Source organism: Dermochelys coriacea, chromosome 27 (assembly GCF_009764565.3).
Source record: "Dermochelys coriacea isolate rDerCor1 chromosome 27, rDerCor1.pri.v4, whole genome shotgun sequence".
In the NCBI taxonomy this organism is placed as follows: domain Eukaryota; kingdom Metazoa; phylum Chordata; order Testudines; family Dermochelyidae; genus Dermochelys; species Dermochelys coriacea.
Genome location: NC_050094.1, coordinates 12811094 through 12838715, shown reverse-complemented (window position 1 = coordinate 12838715; position 27622 = coordinate 12811094). Strand labels below are relative to the sequence as shown.

At 54.6% G+C, this 27622-nt stretch overlaps 1 protein-coding gene across 4 annotated transcripts in view; it reads right to left on the bottom strand.

The window, feature by feature from the left end:
• Positions 1 to 27622, bottom strand: part of GRB7 (growth factor receptor bound protein 7) — a 48423-nt gene that overhangs the window by 3870 nt on the left and 16931 nt on the right. For 3 of the 4 annotated variants that reach the window (XM_043503440.1, XM_043503441.1, XM_038385973.2), the window contains 12 exons: positions 15839 to 16037; positions 14508 to 14649; positions 7747 to 7903; positions 7210 to 7331; positions 6598 to 6675; positions 5400 to 5537; positions 4337 to 4447; positions 3662 to 3760; positions 3264 to 3344; positions 1763 to 1879; positions 1071 to 1131; positions 63 to 150 (listed from right to left, as the gene is read on the bottom strand). In XM_043503440.1, coding sequence (XP_043359375.1) covers positions 63 to 150; positions 1071 to 1131; positions 1763 to 1879; positions 3264 to 3344; positions 3662 to 3760; positions 4337 to 4447; positions 5400 to 5537; positions 6598 to 6675; positions 7210 to 7331; positions 7747 to 7903; positions 14508 to 14649; positions 15839 to 16037 — 1393 coding nt within the window. Of the gene's footprint in view, positions 1 to 62; positions 151 to 1070; positions 1132 to 1762; positions 1880 to 3263; positions 3345 to 3661; positions 3761 to 4336; positions 4448 to 5399; positions 5538 to 6597; positions 6676 to 7209; positions 7332 to 7746; positions 7904 to 14507; positions 14650 to 15838; positions 16038 to 20479; positions 20675 to 27622 lie in introns of all 4 variants that reach the window. The other variant, XM_043503442.1, reaches the window with a different exon arrangement.

Sequence of the window (27622 nt, the reverse complement as noted above, 5' to 3'; positions counted from 1 at the left end):
GAGTTAATGCCTACTTCGAGTTAATAGAAGCCATGTAATCACTGTTCAAAGCCTTTCCGTACCCATCAACTAATCCCTGCTGGATTATCAATCGCTGTGTGTCTTCCCTTGAGATCCGCCCGTGAAACCATGGCTGCGTTCGATGGATGGCTGAGAAAAGAAAATGGAGGAAGAAAAGCTTTTTTGATCTGACTCTCTTACAAACCCTTTCACAGAGAAAGTTGGTATACCGTGGTGGGTTTGCAAAACTGAAGAGGTATTGGAGAGAGCAAGAAAGAGAAAAAAAGACAAACTCTTTGGGGCAGGGAATATCTCTTTGTTCTGCCTCTGTACAGTGCCTAGCACCATGGGGTCCTGGTCTGTGACTGGACCTCCTAAGTGCTATCTTAACACAAATAATAAATTAAAGTAGCACTGACCCCAACTGAGATCAGGGCCCCATTGTGCTGGATGCTGCACAGACAGAGAGTGAGAGACAGCCCTGGCCCCAAAGTGCTCCCAGGCTAAATAGACAAGACAGACAAAGGGTAGGAGGGGAAACTGAGGTACGGAGAAATCAAATGACTTGTCCAAGGTCCGTCAGGGAGTCTGTGGCAGACCCAGGAATTGAACATGAGTCTCCATTGAGCATCTTAGCTACCAGACCATTCTTTGGCTGGCAGCAGTAGTAGGCCCTTATCCACCATGTAGATTAGATACTGGAGAAAGTTTCAATTCAGTCCCCAAATTCCCTTATAACCAAAGTTAGAAGAATATCCAGGGTGGCATTTTAGGTTCTGTAAAATCTTTTTGTTTTTTTTAATCTCAAAATTCACTTTCAGAACAAGTTCCCCTCCACTTCGTGTCTCCGTCTGCACCAGTGCAGGGTGTGTGTAAGACACAACCACCCTGATCTGCTAGTGTTTCACACCCACTTGGCACTGACATGAGCTTTAGAGGAATTGGGCTCATTGTATCCCTACAGCGTCTGGTTCTGGCTCCCCTTCGATCAAGCCCAGAATCCCTTTGGGAAGGACCTCTCCCTGGGTGACCCTCAGCCAACCGAAGAGGGTAGAGGGGTCTTCACTCACCTGTGCTGAGCGGGAAGCCCTGGCAAGGAGTTGGCAGGCTGTAGCGGTGACTCGTCTTCTTCTGCGGCATGGAAAGCAAGGAGCAGGGCATTACTATGGTGTTGTTATTAAGCCTTAGCACAATGCTACTTTCATGGAAAATCAAACCAGAAACAAGCGCCACGGTGAATGCTGGGAATGACCTAGGAGCAAGGATAGGACAGGCCCAGAGAGAGCGCGAGAGCACAGGCTGCAGCTGTGGGAGGCTGCAATCTGAGGGCTACCGTAACCTCATTCCAATCTGGTGCAATGGCACTGTGCCTCCACACCCTCACCACCGCATCCCACTGGACGCTGATGGAGCTGGGCTGAGATGATCTCACCTTTCCCAGACCGGAGGAAGAGCTCTGTGGAGCTTGGAAGCGTGTCTCTTTCGCCAATAGAAGTTGGTCCAATAAAAGACATCACCTCACCCACCTTGTCTTTCTCCTATCCTGGGATCAACACGTCTGCAACAACACTGCATCCACCAGCCCACATCACAGTTTAATTGTTTAAGCTAACCCGGTGCAGCTCTCTGTGCAGATAAGCCACCAGCTGGAAGCTGTTTGTACCGCTTGATGAAGATGCATGGCCCCAACACTGCCTCCAGCCTCAGCCCGCTTCCCTGCCCAGCCTCTGACTTCTAGCTCCGCATGGAAGCATGAACTCACCCTCCACGACTGAGCCTCTTCTAGGGCCACCGTCAGCGCCTCGTTGGGGTTCTCAATCACACGGCCTGTGCACCCCGAGAAATCCATGGCCACCAAGGTGTTGTCAGACATGCTCCTCTGTGGGATGAAATAACAGCTGAGGCGAGAACAGCAACGGGGGTGGGGAAGGGGGACCCTGTAGTGGAAGACGGAAGCAGTAGGACAGAGACACCGCTTGCAGTTCTACAATTCAGGGCCCTGTAAGCAGCTTTGAGAGGGGTCCCATTATGTCAGCACTGAGTCCTATCAGCAAGGGACCTGGGGGCCTGAAGTGTTGAGCTGTAGCAGTTCAGGGCATAAACAGGGTTCTTCACTGGGCACCTCTCTGCAGCACAAAATGGACTCAAAAATCAAAGCTCCATTATGGGCATGATAAAATCCTGCCACGGCCCATGGATCCCTGGGTATTTTAAAGGAAACATTTCCTGGCCAGCTACATTGCTAGGTACCACCCAGCCTCTGCTTCAACTAACTGCCCCATCATCTGCATAGGTCCTGTAGGAAATGTCACTTTGAACTGACGCTCTCCAGTGACTGGGTCCAATAGGTGCCCTCCAAAGAGGCTGCCCTCACGGAGATGCTGTCAGGTGAGCAGTGCAGACAGAACCTGATATGTAGCCCCCAAAAGATCAGATCCAGACACTAGTCTCCTTGTCCTCCCTTCGGCACCCAGTGCTGACAGGCTCCTCCTCTAGAGGGTGCTGTCTGAGGCCATCTCGCCTTTAGTTCTGTTTGAACAACAGCACCATGCCTTGCTGGGCAGCTTGGATGGCACCGCTCCTGCACCCTGGGAGGGGTGGGGTAGCCTGGGGAAGGGCTAGTCGAAAATTTCCCATTGAAACTGTTTTTTTGATGGGAAACTGGGATTTTGATGAAACACATTTTTCACAAAATGTGAAATTTCTGAAAAAGAAACTCCCACAAGCTCAAAAAGTTTGACTTGGAAAGGCTGCTATGGTGCCTCATGGGAGCTGTAGTTCAGTTGGCCCATGTTGCCATTCTTCTCTATAGGCCAGGTTCCCCAGCTGGACTACATCTCCCAGGATGCACTCTGGCCAGGATCTCCCAGGATGCACTGCCACTCCTTTCCAAGGAAAAATCCCCATTTTTCAACCAGCTCTCTAGGCTGAAGGCATTCACCGCACCCCTAGTTGCAGGAGGAAGAAACATCATCTTCTGGGGTGCTAACAAGAGATCCGGAGGTGTCGGCCTGGAACAACAAGGGTAGTGAACAGCTGCTGCCTGTCCAGATCCTTTCCCACCTGGGCTCTACCCTTTCTCTGAGCATGGCAGTGAGGAAGGCTGTAGGGAGAATGTGGGAATGGGGCCACCACAGTGCACTGCAATTTGGAATCCACCGAGCCAACACAACCCGCCGAGCCGGCCAGGGGAAAGCGGGGAACGGGTCCCGTGGAGACGCTGCAAAGGGAGCTCCTCGGGGTGGCTCAGGCGAGGCACTTACCAGGGGCGTGGTGCTGATCCAGGACTGGTGGCTGCGTCTGGACTGGGACTGCTGGTAGTTCCTGTAGAGCTGCACGCCATACTGGGAAGGAAACAGCCCTTGTTAGCATCAGCAGCATCAGAGCCCAGCCCAGCAGCAGGGGACTGCCTCACCCCGGGCGAACGGCATGAGCTGCAAGGCAAGCGGCACCCCCACCGGCCAATTAGCCCCCCATCGCAACGCGGGGAGGAGAGGGGGGTGCTAAGTAGCAGCACTAACCTCACCAGCCCAAGTGGTGCTGAGCTCCCACAGGAAACAGAACCGAAGTGCAGTCCCGCTTCCGCCAGCAGGTGTCACTGTCCGCTCTAGCATGCCAGTGGGCTGGCAGCAAGGTGCAGGGGCCGGCTGGAGGCTCTTACCTTAAAGAGGCGGAAGGCGGCCATCCAGCAGGTGCGGCTCTGCTCGTCCTCGCTGCAGAACAGCTTGAGGCCCTTCATGCCGCTGCGCACCTTGTAGGACTGCAGAACAGAGCGACAACAGTAACGGTAGGGGGCCGTTTTCAGCGCCAGCCGGGAGGCGACGGCGCAGAGCTCCCCAAGTGCTCACCGAGCCCCCCAGGTTGTGAGCCCTGTTTTAGAGGGAGGGGAGAGCGAGGCACGGACTAGCCCCAAGAAGTCTCTGGGAGAGCTGGGAAAAGAATCCAGGAGTCCTGAGTCCCAGTCCCGCACCCCCAACCACTAGACGCCAATCTTCTCTGACTGCTGGGAACAAAGCCCTATATCCCAGGCCCCTCTGCTCTACACTCCAATCTGACATCTGGCAAGCAAACCCAGGAGTCATGACGCCCAGACCTCCTTTGCACGAACCATACGGCCTTAATGGTTGCTGCTGGTGTTTCTCCAGTCCCTTCCACCTCAAGAGCATCTGGAAGGACTCGGCGCACTGGGCCCCTGGTGTAACCCTCCTAACTTCTGCTGGGTTTACAGCAGGGATGGATTTGGCCCTGTTTGGCTAGGGATTGCTTCACCCACTGCTGAGGCCTCTAGAGTGCCAGGTGGCAGCCATACCCCCTCGAAACACCTGGCCTCCCTCACCTTGATACAGAAGCTGAACTCGGTGGGCGTGCTATAGTGTTTTTTCCCTTGGGTGATGAAGTAGACATTGGACTCGTTGAGGTCAGCGAAATACTGTAGGTGCCGTGGGTCCTGGGGGAGGAGAGGAAGGAAGAGCATGTGCTGTATTAGGGGAGGCAGTCATGGGGCAGGGGGACCAGGACACTTCCCGTCCAGCACCTTGAAGGGCTGGAGAGACCAGACTCCAGACACTGCAGCGCCTCAAGCATGTGGCACAGGGGACTCAAACCCAGGAGCCACCGTGGCCTTAGAGCACGAACACCAGGAAGGGAAACCGACTGGCCAGAGGTAGGGAAACTGATCGGTCTCTAAGCTCTTTGGGTCTCCCCATGCATTTGTACACCACCTAGCAAAACAGGGCCCCCCTGCTGACCAGGGCTGTTGCGTGCTACTGGAATACCCATAATAAACACTGATAATAACTGGCTCGAGGGAATGAAGGGCAGATTTAAATAGCATCAAATGTCAAGGAAAGGTTTTAAAAATCACTTCTGCTTTAATAGCCTCAGTGCGTGCTCATTCTGGATGCCATTATTTATGTAACGTCAGTCTGCTGGGCAGGTTATCAGCAGGGGAACTTAACCAGGAACCTTTGGATGGAATTAGAGGGGCCGCGGTACCTGAACTAAAAGCTCCTGCTCCCTTAGCAAGGGCTGCAGCAGGCTCATCAATATGTGTGTGTGACCCAGCCACCACAAGAGGGGGACAGAGCCCTACACAACGTGCACATGGGTGACATATGTGTAGCATCGATAGGATACCCAGCGATTCATACTGGGATAAGAGCCTACTACTGCTACCAGCTAAGGGAACTATGCCTTTAGTCCAAGAGATGTGCATCCCGTGCTTTAAGCTAACTATTCAGGGTTCAAGCCCCACTTGTGACTCATAGAGGGCACAGTTCGGATCGCTCCACCCAAAGTAACTAAGAACTAGCCACTTCTATAGGAAACCCACGGCCATAAGATGTCTTCAGCCCCACCCCTCCTGCGGTGCCCCCTCCAGACCTGTTGCTCAGCCTGACCTTAGATGTGCCCTTTGTGGAGTAGTAAAGCCCTGAGCGCCGGAGGGAGAAGTAAAACCTCTTCCAGACCTTGCGTCCCACCTCCTTCAGGTGCAGGAAGCCCTGGATCTCTGGGCAGCTGCCAGAATTGAGGAAGTTCTGCAGGAGAGGAGGGGTCGGGGAGAGCATGGGAAGGAAGAGTTGGGAATTGTTGGGAATTGCGTACAGAATGTTGGGAATCATCAAGAAAAGGATAAATAATAAGATAAAAAATATAGTATTGCCTCTATATAAATCCATGGTACGCCCACATCTTGAATACTGTGTGCAGATGTGGTCGCCCCATCTCAAAAAAGATCTGTTGGAATTGGAAAAGGTTCAGAAAAGGGCAACAAAAATGATGAGGGGTCTGGAATGGCTTCCGTATGAGGAGAGATTAATAAGACTGGGAATTTTCAGCTTGGAAAAGACGACTGAGGGGGGACACGACAGAGGTCTATAAAATCATGAGTGGTATAGAGAAAGGAAATAAGGACATGTTATTTACTCCTTCTCATAATACAAGAACAAGGGGCCACCAAATGAAATTAATAGGTAGCAGGTTTAAAACACACACAAGAAAGTATATTTTCACGCTATGCACTGCCAACCTCTGGAACTCCTTGCCAGAGGGTGTTGTGAAGGCCAAGACTATAATGGGGTTCAAAAGGGAGCTAGATAGATTCATGGAGGATAGATCCATCAATGGCTAATCGGCAGGATGGGCAGGGATGGTGTCCCTAGTCTCTGTTTGCCAGAAGCTGGGATTGGGTGACAGGGCATGGATCGTTTGATGATTACCTGTTCTATTCATTCCTTTTGGCACACCTGGCATTGGCCACTGTTGGAAGACAGGATCCTGGGCTTGATGGACCCAGTCTGGCTGTTCTTATGTTAAGAGCTGACACTGAACTAGCCCCATAGCTTGAGGTTATCAGGCATCCAGCTCAAGCATTAAGCTCTCTGACTAACAGGCTGCACGGCGGGTTTATCCCAGGTGCATTCGCTTTCTCCCCACCCCACCGCAGGCTTGTGCTATGCCTGTTTATAGGGCGAAGCTACTTGTGGGCGGTGCCTATGGACAATCCCCAGGGTCACTTTCCTGCTTCAAACCATGTGGGCTAGAGTCAGAACTGGGCGCCGGCGATGAGTGCCAGGAGGGCAGTCTGGCAGTGCATACCTGGATGAGCTCCGAGTGGGTCATGCCCTTGTTGGCATCCAAACAGCTGGAGACCATCACCTCAGGGAACAGGGACTGCTGGGATCAGAGAGAGAGAGAGAGAAGATGATTAGCGGGGACTCTGGGGCAAGCACAAGTGCAGCAGAAGGGCACTGTGCCATAGTAGCCCCCAGCGTCTGGGTGGGGGGCAGACTGGCTCCCCTGGGATCAGGACCAGTGGGCTTGTGACCTCCTGCTGTCCAATTAATGCAGGGCGGTGCTGGCATGCTGGAATTAATTTCCTGACAGTAAGAGGTAGATGCTTAGTCCAGCTGTTTTAGCATATTCAAAGCTCATTCTCAGCTGGGCAGCTCCGGGACCCTGGGGGTTCAGGAGAAGGGAAGGCAACCAGATCTTCCAGCAGCTTCAGGGATTCTTCCTCTGAGCACCACCAGGTCCCCTCTGGTCAGGTCAATGTGTGTCTGGGATTGGCTTCTATCCAGGCAGGGCTGTTCTGTGCCCAGGATACTGCCTGGATCTCACCCACTGGAATCCAAGACATGAAAGGCCGGTCGGGGGCCCCCGGGTCATGCCGGGCTGGGTCGCCCAGCAGCAAGGTCAGCAGGCACTTACCGGTGAGCTTTTAAACAGCTCGTACTTGGCAAAGTTCTTCCGGAAGACAAATCTGCTGTCTCCCCCAATGGGCCAGGTGGCCTGAACCTCCACCACCGACTCATGGTCTTCCAGGCAACGCTCTGTGGAGGAGAAAGCCACAGGGTCAAGGAAGAGCCCCGCCAACCATCATGCACCACAGCACACTGGCTTAGCTTGAGTCAGCCTGTCTCCTTCTAGTTGCTAGCCTCAGTGACTACAGCAGCTTGCCTCCGCCCCAGCTAAGCAAGTTGCTCTCTTAGCACAAGTAGTAGGAGCTTGTGCTTTGGGGACTCATAGTCCCTCGCCTGATCTCACCCAAGCCTGCAGTTGCATGCACAGACCTGGCAGCGTGAGCCTCCCCCAAGGTCATGTTTGCATTTGGGCATTAGTGGACACATGTGCACAGAACCAGCTGTGCACGTCTCCCTGCAAGCTCCTAGTTGCATACACGCACTGGTGGCCATGTGCACAAAGCTGGCCGTGCAAGGCTCCCCGGGGGTGTACATGCCTCCTCACCTAGGGCCAAGTGCTGATGGAGCTCCACCAGGGACCAGCTGTCGTCATGGAGGGCATGAGTCTTTTGCACCAGCATCTCGCAGACGTGGTGGGCCGTGGCGCCTGCCATGACCTCCAGCGAGCGGCAGGTGCCATCTTCACTGAAGACCTTTACTACCTGTGGGGCAGAGGCCAGGCCAGGTTAATTCCTCTCTCCCACAGCCCTACCCCCTCACTCTGGACACTCCCTGGGTTCCCCCCCTCTTCATGTCTCAGTTCTGAATGCACCAGTGGCTGGGTCAATGCTCCCTGCAGTGGAGGTCAGGGTGGGGCGTGGAGAGCCAGCCAGCCAGCCCCAAGAGCAAACCCAAACTGGGCTGAGGTTTATCACCCTCCCAAGGGGAGGCAGTGATGTGTGCAGGGTAGCAGGGTGATAGCAAACAAGCCCTGTCTCCACACCTGCTCTCCTGCTGGCCAGAGCAATTGTCCCCCCAAGACCGCCCCCTGGTCGGTTTCGGGGCATTTGCACCGTGCTCAGCACTGTGGGATCACATAGGAACTGCCAGCCAGGATCAGCCCTGGAATCCATCTAGCCCAAGGTCCTGATAGGGCCCAGTACCAGATGATTTCAAGGAAGGTGTAAGAACCCTGCAGTAGCAGTAGGGAAAGCTGCCACCCCCCATGGTGGGTCTCATCTTGATCTCTAATAGCTAAGAGATCGGAGTAAGACCTAAGCAGGAGATTTACTATCTCAGCGTGGGTTTCAAGGTGGAATGCAGTGCTCCAGGCCGGCTAGCTGAGCGGCTGTAACTGCTCCCTGCAGAGGATAAGAACCTTCTACGGCAGCCAACTAACTGAGGTGCTTCTTTAGTTCAAGTGCTAACGGGCTGTGCTTTTGGAGCAAAAAGGCCCAGGATTGGTCCCTGCCGGGTGTGGGCCCTCCCCCACTCCAAGCCAGAGCTCCCCAAAACCAGATCTCTCTGTCTCCCTCCCATGAGGCCAGGTCAAGGAGCAGTTCTCAGGCACTGACTCTTTGGCACAGGAAGGATTGACCCCCTGGGAGCCCAAATCCCTCTTGCTGTTCACTGGCGTCATCTCAGCTGTGAAGCCCCCAGCAACTCCCCCCTCTGGCTGTGATCACCCCCTGGCTCTCAGGCTGCCTCAGTAAGCAAGTGGATAGCTTCGGCATCCCTCTGCTCCCAGCACCTGGGAAAGTGGTGCCAGGGATGTGGGTTGCCCAGCGACCGGGTAGCCTTAGCTTCCTTTTGTGCCACAGAGGGAGATCTCTGGCTCTATGCAGCTGGGGCTGGGCAGCAGGCCAGTCGGCCCGCCTCTCGGCTCCAGAACCAAATTCAGAGGCAGCAGAACGAGACAGGGACGAGTCCAGGGATCAGGCTTCTGGCTGTGGGGAGAGGTCAGACTGGGGGAGGAGATGGTAGAAGTGCAAGGAAGCCTGACTCCGACTGGCCCAGCCCAGCTTCTACTGGCCCTGCCCCAGAGGGGAGTCCGTGATGTGTCTCATCTGAAACAGCTGCTGCCCATGGCCCAGAAGGGTCCTGGCTTAGTTGGGGGGGAAGTGGATAGCTACATCACCACTGCCCCTTGGCATGGGCTGAACACTCCTTGCTCCATGTTGCACCCCACAATCCTTCTAGTGTTACATGCCCCCCGATGCGGGGGCCCGATGGGCAGCTGGGGAAATGGCCAGGCAGAGACGTTCTGCATCCCCCAGCGTGTCGCTTGGTGACACCGGGGCAGTGGATGCGGCTCAGCCTCAGCCCTGTAGCGAGATCCCCAGGGCATGACTATGCTGACCCCTTCCCTCCCCCAAAGGAATGGGCACTGCTGGCTAATGCTTAACAGGCTGGGTCTGCTCCCAAGAATACAGAGGGTGTGAGGTTCCCTGCCAGGCCTCTGGAGGGGAAAGATTGCTGGGGGTTTGGAGCTTGGGGCAGGATACGGATGGGGAAGGAAAGGCCAACGAGTGGCATTCCCTACGGGTCCAAGGCTGCATCCTTGCACTGTGAGGAGAGGAACCCCATGACAAGCTGCTTAGCACTAGCTGGAAGTAGGTCTGTCAATAGACAAGTGTCAGCTGCCAGCAGAGTTTGGGGGTGGGCTGGCTGGTTCTGTTTCCGTCACAGTCAAAGACAGGAATCCCAAGGTGCAGGATTGGGCCCCAAATCTCTCCAGCAACAAAGAGAAAATAAACAGTGCAAAGATACTGGAGCAGAGTGGGCTAGTGGCTAGATCATGCGCCAGGACTCCTGGGTCCTATTCCCAAATCTAGGAGGGACTATCATCTGGTGATGCAAGCAGGGGTTCAGGACTCCGGGGGTCTATTCACATCTCTAAGAGGGAGCATTATCCAGGGGCTAGAGCAGGCATTAGTGGTACAGGACTCCTGGGTTCTATTCCTGGCTCAGTGGTCCATGCTCATTACAGTACTTGGTTGCAAATCGAGGTGTGTAATGAGTCAGCTAGGGGTTGGGGAGGGGGGAGCTTTTGCGAACATAACCAGCTCATTGAGTTTCTAACCCTACAGCCCTTTCATGGGGCTGTCTCCCGGGAGTGGGAGGGTCCCTCAGCACTGAACCCAAACAGCCCCTCTGGAGGGAGCTGGAGCATTGCCCATAGCAAGGAAATGGAGGCAAAGTGAGGTGGCCAAGGTCATGCAAGCAAGCCTGGGAGAAAGCCAGGAGCTGAACCTGGATGTCCAGCCTCCCATTCCCATCCCTGTTAGACCGTCCACTGCCAGGGGATCCTGGCAGGAAGCAGCATCATGGCTGGACCCTGCCCACAAGGAATTTACAACGAAATCAAAGTGCAGCAGCACCTTGGGCTAGGCTGAGACCCAAATCCTCCCTGCTAGTCCCCGGTTAACCCACCAGAGGGGGATGAGCACCTGCTGAACTGGTACAGCGCGCGGGCACATCTGTCTAACAATGCCCTTTGCAGAACCGGCCCATTGTGCCTGTTCTCTGTGCCCCAGCTGTGATGAGGGCCCCATTGTGCTGGGCACTGCACAGATACACAGCGAGAGGCACCCCTTGCCCAGCCTGTGGGAGAGACAGGCACTCCCCAAAGAGCTTGTTTCAGAGTAGCAGCCGTGTTAGTCTGTATTCGCAAAAAGAAAAGGAGTACTTGTGGCACCTTAGAGACTAACAAATTTATTAGAGCATAAGCTTTCATGAGCTACAGTAATGCATCCGATGAAGTGAGCTGTAGCTCACGAAAGCTTATGCTCTAATAAATTTGTTAGTCTCTAAGGTGCCACAAGTACTCCTTTTCTTTTTCCCAAAGAGCTTGTGACACTGTAAACTCTTTGGGGCAGGGACCGTCTTTTTGTTCTGCGTTTGTACTGTGCCTAGCACCATTGGACCTTGGTCTGTGACTGGGGCCCCTGGGCACCACTGCAATAGAACTAAGAAAGAGTGGGAGGGGAAACTGAGGCACAGGTCACAAAGCAGCCAAGGGAACAGCACACAGGCTACTTAACTCCCAGGCAGGCCCCAGCGGGGAGGGGCAGGGGGCAGCCCAGGCCATGGGGTGGCTTGGGAGGCTGCCAGTCGCTGTCTTGAAGCCACAAGCTCCCCACTCCCACGTGCCATGAAGTTCATGACCCTTGCAGGGAGGATTCAGGTTTCCTTCAGTGCCTTTCTCCTCTCTCCCCAGCTGGTTCTACCAGCTAGGGGCGGGTGCGGGGAGGCTCTTTCTGTGGTTGGCTGCTCTCTACCAGCCACCTGAGCTGCTCTTTGCAGACACCAGCCATGCCCTGAGCGTCTGCGCACGGAGGGGGCAGACGGTCGTTAGGGCTGCAATAAAGCAGCTCCTGGGCTGGCCCCGCGTGGCACCTGCTGCTTGGCTCCTTTTATCTCTATCCAGCAGCCATTGCCTGGCAGGAACCAGTCCAGGTGCTGATCCCTGCAGTCTCTGGGACATGTTTTGACTATGTCTGCCATGGACCCCTTGCTCTGAGCCCCGAGACGGCCCCTGCGCGGCCTGCCATGGGCATTATCCACCCGGCACCACTGGAGTTCTGTAGCCCGAAGGGAAGCAAGGGGTCGAAAACACATGAACATCCCATGCCCACCTCCCCGCTGTTCCCTTCTGTGATGACTCGTCCGCTTCCCTCCGGGAAGTGCTGAATTTCCTCAGTCAGCAGCCAGGCCAAATCAAAGCCAAAGACATTGGCTTCTTGGGCTCTGTCTACTCCAATGCTGCGGACCCCAGGGAACAGGGGTCCCGCTTGCTCGTCCCCTCTGCCAGAGAGGCCTTGGGAACCATCTGCCCCCGAGCTCACAGCCTGGGGGCAGCCCGTCCTTGGCATAGGGTCGCAATGGTAACAGTAACGTGGGCTTCCTGGGAATGGCCCTGACAAGTCTCCCAGGGTCATTGGAGCTGGGGGGGGCGATGAAATATGGGGGGTGTGCTGCCAAAAGGGGATCGATTTACCGTCAGGCCAGCAAAGTCCCTGTGTGGTAGGCCCTCAGCTTGGGGGGAGGGCGCTGCCCAGCTCGGGCTGTACTGAGGTCTCTGAGCTGCTGATGGTGGAAGGAGACCGTCACGAGCATGTTAGGCCTCATGCTGCTGCCACAGCCAGGTCTCCATCCCACAGGCTGAGGAGACCCTGGCTTGTGGCCCCCACAGCCTGTCGGGATGGCTGCATTGGCCTCCCAGCAGGACCTTCCAGTGTGTGGGGGAGGGATATCAGCTCCCACCCTCAGCCCGCTCAGCTAACCCAGCCCTGGGGATGAAGGGCCGCACCCGAGGCCCAAACTCCAACCCCATCGCCGTCCCCGGGGAGATTCGGGTCTTGCGGCAGCCCTGGGTTGATTTAAAGCTCGTTGACATTCCATGGGAGGGGGCTGAGCTGTCCCCTACCCAAGGGCTCCCCAGAACCACCCTGACGCCTGCTACCTGCACTCTGGGCAGGTGAGACGCCCCTAGACGAGGGACCCTAAAGTGCAATGGAAATGTACGATGGAGCACGCAGACAACACCCCTGGGGGCAATGGGAAGGGCGGGGGCCGGCACCAGGGTAATCCTGTGGGAAAGTGACCAGTCTGTGGCTATGCGATCCCCTCCCCCTGGCCGTCTGCTCCTCACCCCACCCTGGCCCCACCGCTGCTCCTCCTGACTGATCAAGTCCCCCGGGGATTAGAGCGCACCAGTGCCCCCTTCCACTCACCCAGCAGTACCCATGCCCCAGATGAAAGGCAAGGGAACCTTTATAGTTATTGTTCTCCAAAGCCCTTAATTGTAATCTTATTCCTTGCTGGCGAGTCAGTAAATTGGCTGCGAGATCTGAGCACGTCGGGACACACAGACCTCCTAGAGATGTCCAGAGATTCTTCCAGGGGTAGACACATAATCCCACTCTCCCCAACCCACCCGGGGTAGTTGCCAGTGTCAAAACCCACAGAGTCCCTGGGCTACGTCCAGTTTTCCCTCTGAACCTGAAGGAACAGCCAAAGACTGACACGTGGACAGAGACTGACATGTCTAGAGGGCTTCTCGTCCAAAAGGATCCCAGAGCACTTTGCTCACATAGAAGAAATAGATTCTGCCATCCCAACTTGCTGAAATGCAGCCACCTCTGGGGTGGAACATGTCAGCACTTTGAGCAAGGCCTCAGCAACACTGCCTAATGATTTAGGGCAGGGAGTGAAGAAAGGTACTGAACTGTAGGGGGAGTTTAGCAAGGGGGAATGGAGCTTTCCAAATTGGGTTTTGGCCAGAAAGCCAGGAGTTAAAACCCTGGCTTCTTGCGAAAGGTGCCGTGAAATCTTCAGTGACCACGATTGGTCCAGATCTTGAGAAAAACAAGTTCCGGGGACCAGAGAGCAAATCCAAGCAGATTTGTCAGGGAAAGGAAATTTGAGCCTAGAAAGAGCAGCCACTTCCCTCCCTTGTGGTTCAGCTCCCCTGCTCCTGCAGAGACTCAGCTGCATTTCCCAGCTGCTCCCTGAGCTCTCCTGGGCCTGATCCAGCCCGTCTCATCCATCTGGCTTGACTAGGAGGTCTTGGGGGCAGGGTTGGTTTATACAGCACCCAGCACAGTGGGGCCCCGATCGCTAACTACTACAGCCCCTTCCCCCGCCCCCAGTACCAGCCCACCAGAGTCTCTGCACAAGGGGGCACTGATCCAGGTCTCCAGCAGAGGCGGGTGCACTGGGCGGGCCACACCATGCTGGGGCACCTGGTGTTTTCAGGGTGCATTGTTCGGCACACCACGGGTTAAGCAGCTGTGCTGGGCCCCGCTAGGAGGCAGGTGATTGCCTGGGGAGGTGTCAGGTGGGAAGTGCTGGAAAGTTTCCAAGGGTGCCTGGAAACTGTCCCACCTATAATTACAAGCTCGTGGGCACCTGGGTCGCCGAAACACACCGGGATCCATGCCGACCATCCCTATGGAAACCAACCGCCTGCCTCGTCAAGCCCCGTCATGCCCAGCTGCCCTGCACATCCCAGCCAGACTCAGCTCAGGAGTTCGATGGGGCACCAGCACCATCAGTACTCGAGTAACACGACAGGAGAATGAGCCACCCAGGGTTGAAAAGCAGGTCAGCGGCAGAGCTGGGAACAGGACCCAGGAGTCCTGACACCCAACCCCACTGCCCCAACCACTAGACTCCGCCCCCTGCCAGAACCAGGGAGAGAACCCAGGTGTCCTGGCGCCCGGACCCATTGATTCCCTGTGTGTCCAACCACCGCTGTGGCTAACGCCGCAAACCCGTCCAGGAGCTACCGTGCCCTCCCAGCCCTTGAGCCGGTGCACTTACGTGGGGGCCGCTTTCCCGCTGCGGGCCTTGCCCTGCCGAGGGGCTGCTGAGGATGGGCGACTTGGAGGGGCTGCAGAGCTCGGGGAAGGGGTTGGGGATGGACGGCAGCGACGAGGCTCGTGGCTCTTCCTCCTTCAACTTCCTGCCAGAAAGGAGAGGTTCGGGGTGAGGGCCCAGGGGCCTGGCATGTGAACCACACTGAGATCACATGAGCCACACAACGTTCCAATGCAAACAACAGCACAAAGGGCGGAGGATCGGGCCCAAAGTATCTAGAGCCTGAAGGTAGTCGCGCACCCAGACCCCTGCAGCCCCTCCCCAGAGACTGATGGCTGTGACAACAAAAGCCACCCCCTACCCAGTCAGCAGCAGCAGCAGACCTGGTGATTTCACTCTGCTCTTAAAGGGACGCCGTGCATTCCCTCACACTCCCTCATCCGGAGAGCGGGCCCAGGCGCTGAGATCCAGAGGCGGGCGGGCGAGTTAATAATTAACTCTAAACCCCTTGGCTCTCCCTAGTGCTGTTCATCCAGGCTCAAAGGCGAAGAAGGAGCCTCCACAAACTGTCCATTTCCCCATCCCAGGGGCTGCAGCACTGCCAGCGCCCAGTGAATAGGGCGTTCGTGCCAGTTGAGCTGGCACAGGGGATGTACATTGGCTTCTTGGGAAGTAAAGGTATAGGACAGTCAGGGGCCAGTGCCAGGCCCAAGCCAGGGGGCTGGGAGATTCTGGTTTCTTTTCTATTCATGTGGAGTGATTTGGTTGCCTTGTAACAAGCACTCCCTCCTTGCAGGCTGCACCCGTCTCCTCCTGCTGGATCCCTCCACGAGCTGATGCTTCCCTCCCTCTCCATGGGGGAGGCTTTGGCACAAGCCTCCATTTTGCAGAGGAGGAAACTGAAATATGAAGAGGGGAAGAGACTCACCCAAGGTCACACAGCCAGTCAGTGGCAGAGTTGGGACTAGAACCCAGGAGTCCTGATTCTCAGCCACTACTCTAACCACTAGACCCCATGGTCCTCCTAGCACTGGGCATAGAACCCAGGAGTCCTGATTCTCAGCCACCACCACCCGACTCTAACCACTAGACACCATGCTCCTTTCAGTGCTGGGCATAGAACCCATGAGTCCTGACTCCCAGTCTTGTATTTTAACATGATTAACCTTCCAGGATCATTTGGCTTGGAGGCTAATGGTGATGAGGGCATCACAGCTCCACAAGGGGACAGAGACACTCGCTCTCCCCCCGGCTCCCGGACACACTGCTGGGAAAATCATGGGACCGCGTTGTGGAGGGCAGGATGGAGTTCCCCACAATGCCCTGCGCCCAACCTGTTGACTTGGATGACCAGCGGCTGTGAACGCTTCACGTCGCTGCTGGCCAGCAGCCCGGCCTTATCTTGCTCGCCAGTGGGGAAGGCATGGCCATTGGGCAGGCTCCGGACTCGGTCCTGCTCCAGGTGGCCCTGGTACAGGTTGTCCAAGGTGGTGGGCAGGTCGTTCCGCAGTGCTGCCAGGTCCATGGCATTATCTGCAGAGAGAAGGGAGGAGATTGGGATGGTTACTCATGCCTCTGTGGCTTCCTTCACCACACCTTCCCCACCTGCCATGCCGAGCGCCAAGCTCAGCCACAGCCTGTGTCCTGCTGGGCCAGAGGCACCAAGGCCTTTTGGGGAGGGGGCACCCCTGCTCAGCACAGAAGAAGGCTGGATGCACCTTCACCCACACCCTGGGCGGCCACTGAATCTCCTGCCACGGGGAGTTGCACTGAGGTGCACCCCCCTCCTCCAGCCAGGGGCAGAGAGCGTTGCCCTGCGTCAGGAACGGGCCAAGCTGGGAGAAGAGACCTAAGCGCCCATAGGAAGGTTGGGCACCTAGAAACCCCAGGGAGAGGCAGCTGGCAGGGAGCACCCGGGCAGCAGCCAAACAGGGGGGGATTCCCTCTCTCTGACCTCCCACCCCCAGGTGACCATCTGTGGCCTAGGTGCAGCATGGGCAGCGCAGCGATCACGCCCCCCCCACTGTGCCTGCACCCCAAAGAGTCAAGCTGACACTTCATTGGCTTGGAAAGCTGTAGCTTACATTACACCAGTGTGACTAAGAGCAGATTCTGGCCCTGACAAAGAGAAAGCCCCCTCTGAGGCAAAGCATGAAGTACCCAAACCTGCCAGAACCCTCCCGCCCCTGGAGGGCCAGCTGCGTGCCCCTGGAGTGTGCCCTGAACTGGGGATGGGTTCCTGTTAGCTCATCCCTGCAGCGTGAAGCGGGGCAACCCCTTCACTGCTATAGCAACAGCCTCCGGCCACATCCAACAGCTCCCTTATTGCAACTGGGTCAGATGACTCGGGTAGAAGCTGACACCGGCTTGGCCAGAGGCCTGCACTGAACCAAGATAGTGGGTTTGGGTCTGTTCCCTAGCAGGCAAGGGCTGGAGAGGTCCAGTGGTAAGGCCCTGCTGAGCCACTGGGGCAAGCTGGCTTGTGCAGGAACCTTGCCCAGCCTTTGGTGCTGTCCCACCAGGCTCGGTGGGTGCACCCGGAGCCTTGGCCAGGAATTTTAAGCAATCAGGCAGGTCTTCTGGGCACAGTTATCCCTATTGCACAAGTCAGTCGGCTAATTGCACATGGACTCCATGCACTCTCACTAAGTGTGCACCAGTCTCATGCATGTGTCACTCAGCTCATTGCACATGGAGTCGCTGCCATCTTAGCCCATCAGCACAAAATTTGGTTTAGCCTAAAGAAACATTTGCTAAGGCCGGATATCATGCACTCTGGCACCTCCAGAAACTGACCAGTGTCCCCTTCCATCTAGCCTGCTCTGTGCCTGCTTTCTCTGGCAGCCTGGCCAGCTCAGCTGTGCCGGGTTTTTACAGGTGCCAATATCCCAGTCTGGCAGCCCATGCTGGGTGTCAGTCACTGACTCACGCTGCGGGTTGCCCCATGCTCAGCTCTCTGATTGCCTGCACTTCGGGAAGAGCAGCTATGCTGCTGGCACAAGCCAGAGCCCATCTGGTTACACCCCTGGGCAGCCCAACGTGCCAGGCATCAGAAGGAAGAACTGCAAAGCCAGAATCAGAGGCAGGGGGCACTGGCTTCTGGCCCCTTTGGCCATGATCCGGCAGCTGGCCTCCACAGGGCACTGGCTCCCAAGTCTGCTTTGGCCCATTGTTTTCCCTTGATCCACAACAAAGGAATGAGTCAGTGTGTGGGCAGGTGACTAAACACAGCCCCACCTTCTCACTGGAGACCTTGTCCAGGTGCTTGTGTGCAGGCGGCCTGGCTAGAGGCTGGTGGGATCCAGAGCAGGGTCAGAGACAGTGTTCGTGTTTCCTCTGTACTGGGTCCCTTTCCACCTTGTCCAGAGGTTTGTGTTGGCCGTGGAGGTCAGGGCAGGCATTGCCCACACACTCTGCTGTGGAATAGCTGCTACTGGGGCGGGCATGGCCCAGTCTACCCACCCTGGACCGGGTGCTTCTGCCCAGGCAGAGCTACAAACACAGAGGCAACCAGTTAGCTGCTCCATCTAGCTGATCGCTGAAGAGGCCAGTGGTCAAACGGGCTAGCAGCCTTACTGGGATGTCCAGATGATCCCCACTGGCCCTCCTGGGCTGCTGCTGGGCCCCTCCAGCTGGCCCGAAGACTCACAGTTAAGAATTCCTAAGGCGCCCATCACCGTGGTGGCTGGGCTCCAAAGAGCCACGGGTGGGTTAGAAAAGCAGCTTTCTGGATTTGTCTGTGTTGTGTCTGCCCCCCTCCGTCTGGATCCAGGGGCTGACGTGGGATGCGGGGTTGAGATGGAGAAGCTGTGGTGGAGTCAGACAAGCTGGGGCAGCCAGATTCGCCACTAGGCCTGGTGACCACTGAGACAGGCCGGCTGGAGCGTGAAACAGACACTGGGTGGGTTGGATAATGAGGCCAGTCCTGTGGGCTCTGGGGCCAGCTTCTGATCCCTGTTACTCCCCTGACTTCACAGGATTCATGCGAACCCAGCTGAGAGCAGGACGTGACCCGTTCAAGGCTCCCACGACACAGCTGTTCCTATCAGCTCAGCCACCTGCTCTTTCTTCCCTCACACCCCGGGACCCCTATTTGCAGGCTTTGTCCCCAGCGACAGGGGACTCCCACTCCTGCCCACAGCACTCCCTGGTGTCTCAGCACTGCTGACCACCCCGGAGATGCTTGAAATAATTTGTAGGGCCCCATGCTGGAGGGATCGATCTGGAGGAAACAGGATCGCTGGCGTCTTCTGTTGCTAATTACATACGTGACCTCTCCTGGCTCCCAGGAAAGGTGAAGCCGGAGTGTGGTGCCGGGGGAAAAAAGACAAGAGAGGTGTGCTCAGCAGGAGCTAGCCTGCCCCTTTCAGAGAGATGGTGGGAGAGAGAATAGGGTGTCTGGTGGGTTTTCAACTACCAATGGCTTTTCATCACCACACCCCGTGCCGCAGGGCAGGGCTTTATCCCCAGTGTACAGTGATCAGACAGCCTTCTGGCTAGCCCGGCTTAAACTTCAAAGTAGTCAGGGCCAAATCTGAAACAGTTCTTTCATAAGGTACAGGTGGGGTACTGAGAAACAGAGTGGCCAAGCGACCTGTCCCGGGAGTCTGTAACCGAGCTGAGAATCGACCCCGCTGCTCAAGCTAGCGTCCTGCCTGCCAGACCAGACTCCCCCTCTAGCTCTGCATTGGGACCGAATGGCTCCAGGGGCCTGGCTGTGGGCCACAGAGCCTGTCACCAGTTTGGATCCCCCGCTCTGGTGAGCGGTAGCCGGGTGGTGTCACGCAGCAACCCAGGCCTGCGATGAGTCTGGGGGCCTGCACCACCCCAGCCAGCCCCTTTGTCTCTCCAGGGCAGGCTGAGGCCTGTGGCTGGCAGGGCGGGTGTCTCATGGCGAGATGGAAGCTCGGCCTGCTGGTGCCAGGGCTGTGCCAGCCCAGTGGAGATTAGTAGGGGACTCCAAGGGCAGGGGGGTGGGCACCCATAAGCCGGCCCCTGGTCCCCGATTTAATCCTTCTAGCACTGCTTTGGGGGGATGCTGTCTACAAGCTAGCTGTCCTAGTACCCCGTTGCCGGGGGCACGGAAGGGAAGGCACAACAAGCCCAATTCATTCTGGCTGTGGCTGCCATTGATGCAGATTGGGGGAGATACAGCACCCCCCCTTCCCCCCAGTGTCACTACACAAACAGGTTTTATGGGCCTGGGAGAACATCATTAAAATCACTGAAGTATTAAAGCTGGAGGCGTCTGCGGCTCCATGGGCATGTCGGGGGAGGGACCCTTCCCCTGCCACGCTGGCACCCCCCTGCAATGTTAGGCTCCCCACCAGCCGGTCAGGGCCCCTCCCCACACCAACATCTCCAGCCACAGCAATGTTGCCCATCCAGCTGGGGGTCTGGGCCGGAAGGAGGGGGGAACATCAGATCTGGGCAGGGGAAAGGGGCACCTGGATCCTCAGCTTGGCAACTTCTTGCTGTTTTCTTCCCTCCCCCGCTCTGCTCTGACTCAAGCCACCCTGGCCCGAGGGGAAAGGGGCAGGGTTCCTTTAAGGCGGGCCCTGAGCTGTGATTCACCCTCACGGCTTCCTGCCTTTTATATCCCGCTCGAAAACATCCACCCACCCCAGACAAACTGCAAAACAAAGCAGTGATCGCCAGGCGGATTGCGCAATGGGCACTACCAGGCACCACCGAGACACTGGGCGTGGGACCACAACCCACCCAACCATGCCGGGCATTTTCTCCCACTGCAGCCCCCTGGCATGGGGGGGCTGCTGCACGGGGGGGTGGGGTCGTGGGGTAACAGGCATGGGGTGGCTCTCCGGTAAGCGAGGAAGGCATGGCCTTCAGCACTGAAAGTCCAGGGGCCTTCAATCCTAAATCGTTCAGGTGCTTGTGAACAGTTTCTCCACTGACCCCATCACATGGATGTGATGCAAATCTGAGGCCCTTGCGGTGATTAAATCCTCTTGTACCTTGCACTGGAATCCAGGTGTTCACCTTGGCATCCTGGCAAAATTCCAGTCTAGGGTAACTGCATTCTGCTGACCTACATTCCACCCCAGAGATTCAACTGGGTGCAAAATTCTCCTTCATGTCCTGACTGCACCTCTTATATAGTGTCGCTGTGAACTGTTACAAACAGCTGTGACCTTCTACTCCAGAGGTGGCTGCATTTGGGAAAAAGAGGACACGATTCCCAATCACAATCAATCTGCTAAACTTGGGATCCTTTAGTAGGCAACAAATTCTATGGTTTTAAATTAATTTATCACAAAACCTCCCCAAGTTTTGCCTCCAATATTTAAGTGGCGCTTAGACCCCTCTGCACAGGAGTGATCCCCCCTGAAACCACCAGCAGCGTACCAGCCTCAGTGTGCTTGGAGATCTTCGCATAGCACATGAGTGGTACATGCAGTGCAGCCAGGACACTTGCTTCTCACAGCCTAATGGAGCGGATCATCACTTCCCCCTACCCCACAGCCCACACACCTTCCTGCTTCTGGCTAAACCAGTTCTACACCTGGACCTCCCCAGCATGATGAACTGCTGGCCTCTCCCTGCTACAGCTCACCCCCTTGGTATCTGGGACATCCAGCTGGCCGGGATGTTCAGATACCAGGTCATAACGAGGGTGCTGTGTGGTCCTGAGCCTTTGTCAAGGAGAGAAGAGCCCTGCTACACAAGGCCATACTGCTTTGCGGGGCCTAGGACTAAGGGGTGAATGAGAGAAATCAAAGGGACTATCAGTTCAGAATAGACCAGTGGTCCATCTGGCCCAGCATCATCCCCCTAATCTGGAATGCTGGATTAGCCCACTGGCGCCATCCAGGCTGCTATCCCCCATTCCCTGCTGCACAGGATCAGAGCCCTGCATCACACCTGGTCTGCCACAGCCAGGCAGACCAGTGGGCCCAGCTGGTCCAGTAACTTGCCTCAGATGATGACTAAAGCTGGATGAGTCAGAGGAAGGTGCTGTTTTCCTTCCACCCACATGCGGCACACCGAGCTCTGCAATACTGTCCCAGGAGGGCAGGTTCCTTCCTGACCCCTGTAGTTAGCTGTCACTTTATGCCCTGCAGCATGAGGATCAATACCTCTCGCGATTGTATCCTAGTAGGTGCCAGGCTTATTCAGATAGCGACTCATGCCGCATGGATGCAGGTGAAAATGAACTGCCACCGGCTCAGACTCAGGAGGGAGACGCCCAAGCCCAGCCATTAGCTCTGGCTAGAACAAAATCCTGTAGCTGCCACAGCAATAAACCTGCTGAGGGATGTAATCCAATTGGTTTGATTCCTTGGCTCCGGTTTAAGAACCCTTTTCTACAGTCGAGTGCATTTCTGGGAAGTCCCAAGGTCACAAAAACCAACTTCAGTTTGATGAGGAACAGCAGGCACTTGTAAACAGTGATGGCAGCTCTCCTCCTCAGGGGCTGCAGGTTCCCTGTGCTGGCTCAGCCAGCCCTGAATCGTGCCCCTGCTTCAAGGCTTCTATGGGCTTTGCCAGGGTAGAGGACCAGCAGAGTGCAGATAATCTCTGGCCATTCCCCACCCCACCTCACGGCTCCTGCGCCCAGCGGCCCCCATTGCTAGGGCAATGAGGGATCGGGTCTTTGCCTGTTTATGCTGGTTCTGAATGTGGCGCAGTGGGTCTGTCCCTGCGCTAGATCCTCAAGTCCCTGGAGAAGGGGCTGCCCGTTTTGTGCAGCACCCTGCACGCTGGCAGCACCCAGCAAAGCATGAAACATTGCAAGGCTGAGGTTTATGGCTGGCGCCTGGAATCTACAATCTGCCCTGACTGTGGCACTGGGGGGATCTGGGAAATGTAAGGAATCCTGGCGCCACGCTAGAGTCACACAGGGGCATGTTCAGAAGATTAGGGGGATGCATGGAGACGCATCTGTGTGTGGAACTCAGCCCAGCACGGTTGCTGCTTCGTAAACCTCCCGGCTAGCACATACCGTACTACAGAGCGAGAGAAATGTATGAGCTGGATTAGAGCAGAACCCATGAGGGGCTGAGAGGCAGACGGAGCCCTGGAGTTAAAGTTCTCTGATGAGCCAGAGGCTCCAAACACAGCAGAATTTCTACAGAGGGGAAAATATTCTCCCCATAGACACATCTACAGGTCTGGATCCAGCATACATATACGCTTGGAGCAGGAGACTGGTGGTCAGGCCTCCTGGGCTCTAGACAGGCCTCTGCCTCTGGCATACTGGGTGAGTCCCCTTCCTTCTCTGTAACTCATTTTCCCCAGTTGTAAAATGCAGGTGAAGATACTGACCCTGGATTGTTAAGCAACGGTAATTTTCAGGGATGAAACTGCTATAGAAGTCCAAAGCAAGGTAGCTACATTTCTCTGATGTCATATCACACATAGCATCGTGCATGAAACACCACACAGCATTGTAACTCTTACAGGAGCAAAATATCTGTTACATTAACTGTATTACACTTTACAGATATGATTTTCAAAATGGCTTAAGTGATTTAGAAGCACAAACCTTATTGACCTGCAATGGGACTTGTGCTCCTAAGTCAGTTAAGAGGCTTTTGAAAACCCCACCCCAGATATCTATCAGCACCTGGGTGCTGCAATCACAAGTACTTTCAAGATGTTTATAATAAAAATGTTATGTGAGTGTGAACCAATCACATAAATTGTTTCAGTTTTATTAGTTGTTTACACAAACTTCCAAGGGATTTGCACAAGTATACAGGCAATGTTTGAGTCTAAAGTTTGAATGTTGACTAGACTGCTAATCCAGTAGCTACCAGCAACAATACAACCCACAAGAGCGTAGTGTCATATGAGACTAGAGTCACGCTGAGGACTAAAACAATGACCCCAAAGCTGAGGAATGACATATGTTTACACTGCATTGTGAATCCAGGTGTGTGGACTCGGTAATTCCAAGCATGCGCTTGAGTGTTCATACTGCATTTTAAACCTGGGTTTACGATTGCTGGACCTGGGACTCACAGCCATGCTAACGCGTCCAGGCTGCAGGATGACAGGGCCGGGACCCAAGTCACAGTGGGACTTGGGCTCTGATGACCCACCCCCCTAGCAGGGTCTGAGGACCTGGGTGCTGAGTGCTCGCTGACCTGCCAGACTGATTTATGTGTGCACGGAAAGGGGGGCTTGGGCTCAAATCAGAGACAGAACCCAGGCTTAGCGTGTGCTAGAGACATAGCAAAGGCTACAGGGGGGAAGGGTAATGTGGGCATTGAAGAGCTGGAGAATTGGGTTCAGTGCCCTGTCTCTGCCACAGACTTCCTGTGTGACCATGGGCAAGCCTCTTAGGACCAGATTCCTAAGGTATTTACGTACTTAAAGATGTAGAGAGGCTCCCCAGCAGGTGCCTAAATACCTTTAACCATGTGGCCTTTAGTCTCTTTGCATCTCAGTTTCCTGTGTGCAAATGGGGGCAATAGACCTGCCCTACTTCACATGGGGCGCGAGGAAGAATGCAGTATTGATTGCACCAATGCTCCGGTGCCTCCTCAACAGGCATTGCAGCTAGGTAGAAAAATAGCTTATGTCCAACGGCGTGTCTGGTACACATTTTGATACAGGAGTGTAGAAAAGGTTTAATGCCTTTAAGAACCTGGTGGTTGGTTGAGAGGAGCCCCAGGATCCTCTCTAGTTAACATATTTTCTAAAATATGACCCATCTTCCTAATCTAAATGTGGCCCAAATGAAAACACCAAGAATGTATCCGCTCTGTATGTACAGCCCAGGAGCAAGTTACTACTTATAATGAGCACCAAGCCCCAAAAAGCCTCAAGATCAACAGCCTGTCATCATTGGTCTTCAGCAATTTACAGCCTTGCCGTCTCCTAGTAACTCTAGCTCTTCATTCCTCTACCCCTTTCTTGTTTTGACATAAGCACCGGCACAAGGACTTTTGGTAACACTTGGCTGCCTCAACCGATGCTCTTTGTCACCTCTCAGGTCCTGATCCTGCTTTTATCCTTTACACAATGCTGGATCTGGCCCCTTTTAAGTGTTAGAGCAACCATTTGTACCAATGTATTGCATGGGCACAGGGAAATACAAGTTCTCTCACACTGGTATAAATAGGAGTAACTCCCTTGACCAACAGAGCTAGGCCAGCATCAAACTGCAGTGAGAAAGGAGGATCAGGTCCCACGGATCACAGACGTCCAACCCTGCACAATAATGCTCCTCCCTGATCCAATAGGGGACATTTCCTTCCTGGACCCCAGTTGCGTGAAGGGTTTGTAACCAGAAGCATGACAGTGTCATGGTGGCCCGGGACTTCTTGCCATGAAATAAATTCCTGTGGTCTGAGTTTGTGCTGAGGCACCATGCCAAACGAAACCAGCGAAGGGCTGAAATTAACCAACTGGTCTGGGTAGGTTCTTTGGTTACCGGTTCAAAGAGGGGAGGCTGGGGGTCCATGGTTCCAGAGCTCTGAAGACACCATAAGCCCTGCTTACACTGTGTATACACTCTGGAGACTATACCGGCATAGCTCTGTCGGTGTTGCTATGCCAGCATAACCCCATAGTGTAGAAGCCACCTACACCGGCAGAAGGGGTCTTCCACCTCCCAGAACGCTTCTAGCTACATCAACGGAAACATTCTTCTGTCCACATAGCTGCGTCTACACTGGGGATTAAGGTAGCACAGCTTTGTCGGTCAGGAGGTTGCTAGGCGCTGACCCAAGTTTTAAGTGTAGACCATTTAATTCCCTTTTAATGTGGATGTGGATTCTTAGCGTCTGCCTGCCAAGTCACAGGCCCGATTCCTTCCACCCCTCACCCAGGGGACCTGTTCCTAAGCGTTACTTTATGTGACACTCACAGAGGCACTGGGGGTGTGGGCAGAGGTGTCACACTCCGACCTGGCAAAAACAGGGTTGAAAGTAACTGCAACACATCTCTGAATGCGTTCCGGTGAAAGAAGGCAGCAACCACCAGAAGAAGCACTATGCAAAGAGTATAGATAGATAGCCAGATAAGGTGGGTGAGGTAATATCTCTTGTCTCTCTAACATCCTGGGATCAACATGGCTACAACAACACTGCAAACCAATAGACAGATGGATACTCGGAGACATCAATGCTTCCAGCATCTCAACTGCACCTCAGAAAGTCAGGTACCCGAATACTCCATCTAAGAGTCTGTTTCTTTGGTCTCCAAGCACCTCTACAAAGGGCAGCTGAGAGACCCAGGCATGAAGTGTAGCAGGAAATTGGGCCACTTGCCGCACACTCCTAAATTTGCAAACTATTATGCTTTCTGCCTGGGAGCCTAGTCATGGAAAACAACTTCCTGGCTAAAGGCAAAGCCACTGGCTAGGATGCAAAACACCCCCTGCCCCCCAATATACACACAGATGCATAAATAAAAAGAGACCCATACAGACACACATCCACACACAGACCACCAGCACATAGACATATGCTCACATGCAGACGGACCACACACATGCACCTGCACACACACACACCTCTCTAAAAAAAAACCCTGATGAAATCAGTACAGGGCCAACAACAGCACGTCCTGGAGAAAGCAGCCCCATTTAAAGTTTAATTTGTTCAATAGGCCAAGGCGAGAGGTTCATTGATCTCAGGGTTTAATCATTCATTTCTTATTTACAGTCCCCAAGGAGGGGGCATATTTGTCTCTCCACAGCCCTTCTCAGGTCGCTGCCTGACCGGTACGGCAGGAAGCTCGGAGTCCATTGTCTGTCTCTGGTCAAGGTCCCAGGCTCATGCTCTCTCAGGAGCAACTTCCCAAGATGTTTGTGTTTGAAAGTTCACGTGTGGCGCTGGAGGGGGGAGCAATTTCAAGGTCTGGCGTTGCAAAGTGGCTTTCCAAACAACTAGATTCAGAGCGTGGCTTCGCCGGTGGAAATCTAGAGTGGACCCACTTACTGTGGATTTAACGCAAGTCAAACTGAGGTTAGAGACTGGTTTTCTAAGTCCAAGAATCCGCTCACTTTCCGTTGAATGCAGCCACCTCATGGGAGAAACACAACAGCTGTTTTAACAGTCGCTGCAACGCTACACAAGAGTTGAAGTAAGGATTGCTGCATGCAGTTGAAACATGAAGGAGAATTTAAGGCGGCAGAGCTGGAATTTGGCTAGAATACAGGTCTATAATGCAAAGCATGAGCAAAATGATATGGCCACAAGTGACTGGGACCTTAGTTTTACATCTCCCCTGAAACACAGCTAGCTTGTTATGATTTGCACTTATCATCAAAAATCTTCAAATTCATGAATTCTGTGAATCCTGAGCTGTCAGCAAACAAGAGGAGAGACAGGAGCCACAAAAATGGATAGATACACCTGGTCCAAATAGGTTTCAGAGTGGTAGCCATGTTAGTCTGTATCAGCAGAGCGAGGAGTCCTTGAGGCACCTTAGAGACTAACAAATTTATTTGAGCATAAGCTTTCATGGTCTAAAACCCACTTGATCGGATGCATGCAGTGAAAAATACAGTAGGAAGATATATATACACACAAAGAACATGAAAAAAACGGGTATTGCCATACACACGATAACGAGAGTGATCAATTAAGGTGAGCTGTTATCAGCAGGAGAAAAAATCCTTTTGTAGTGATGGTCCAAATAATTTGAGAAGATGGCCCTCGAGTCAGCATCCTCCCCAGACCTTGCTGCAATGGGCAAGTGCAGATTATAGAGCGGCACCCCGGCGTGGAAAGAAGCTTATCCTTGACAAAAGACTGTGACGGATCAGAGCTATGCAAATGGAGAATCTGACTGGAGGGCTCAAAGTGGGGAAATGCACTGGTATATGGGAATCAAATGAAGCCAGAACAAAGCAGGAATGCACTTCCTTAACCTCAGAGAGAAACACTGTCTGATGCTCCAAGCAACCTGGACGCCATGCCTGAAACTCAGCCTATCATCTCAACCACCTCCTGCAAAACGCTGCCTCTGGGACACTTGCCTCCTGCAAGACGCTGCCTCACGCATCTGTGTGAGTTCCTACCACATGGGAGCCTGAACAAAATGGCAATGAACAGCTGTACTGCCAGGGCAAACAGGGATGCCGAGATTGAGATGGCCGAGAGCACAGAACTGGACAGGTGGGAAGCCCCCAACCAACTACT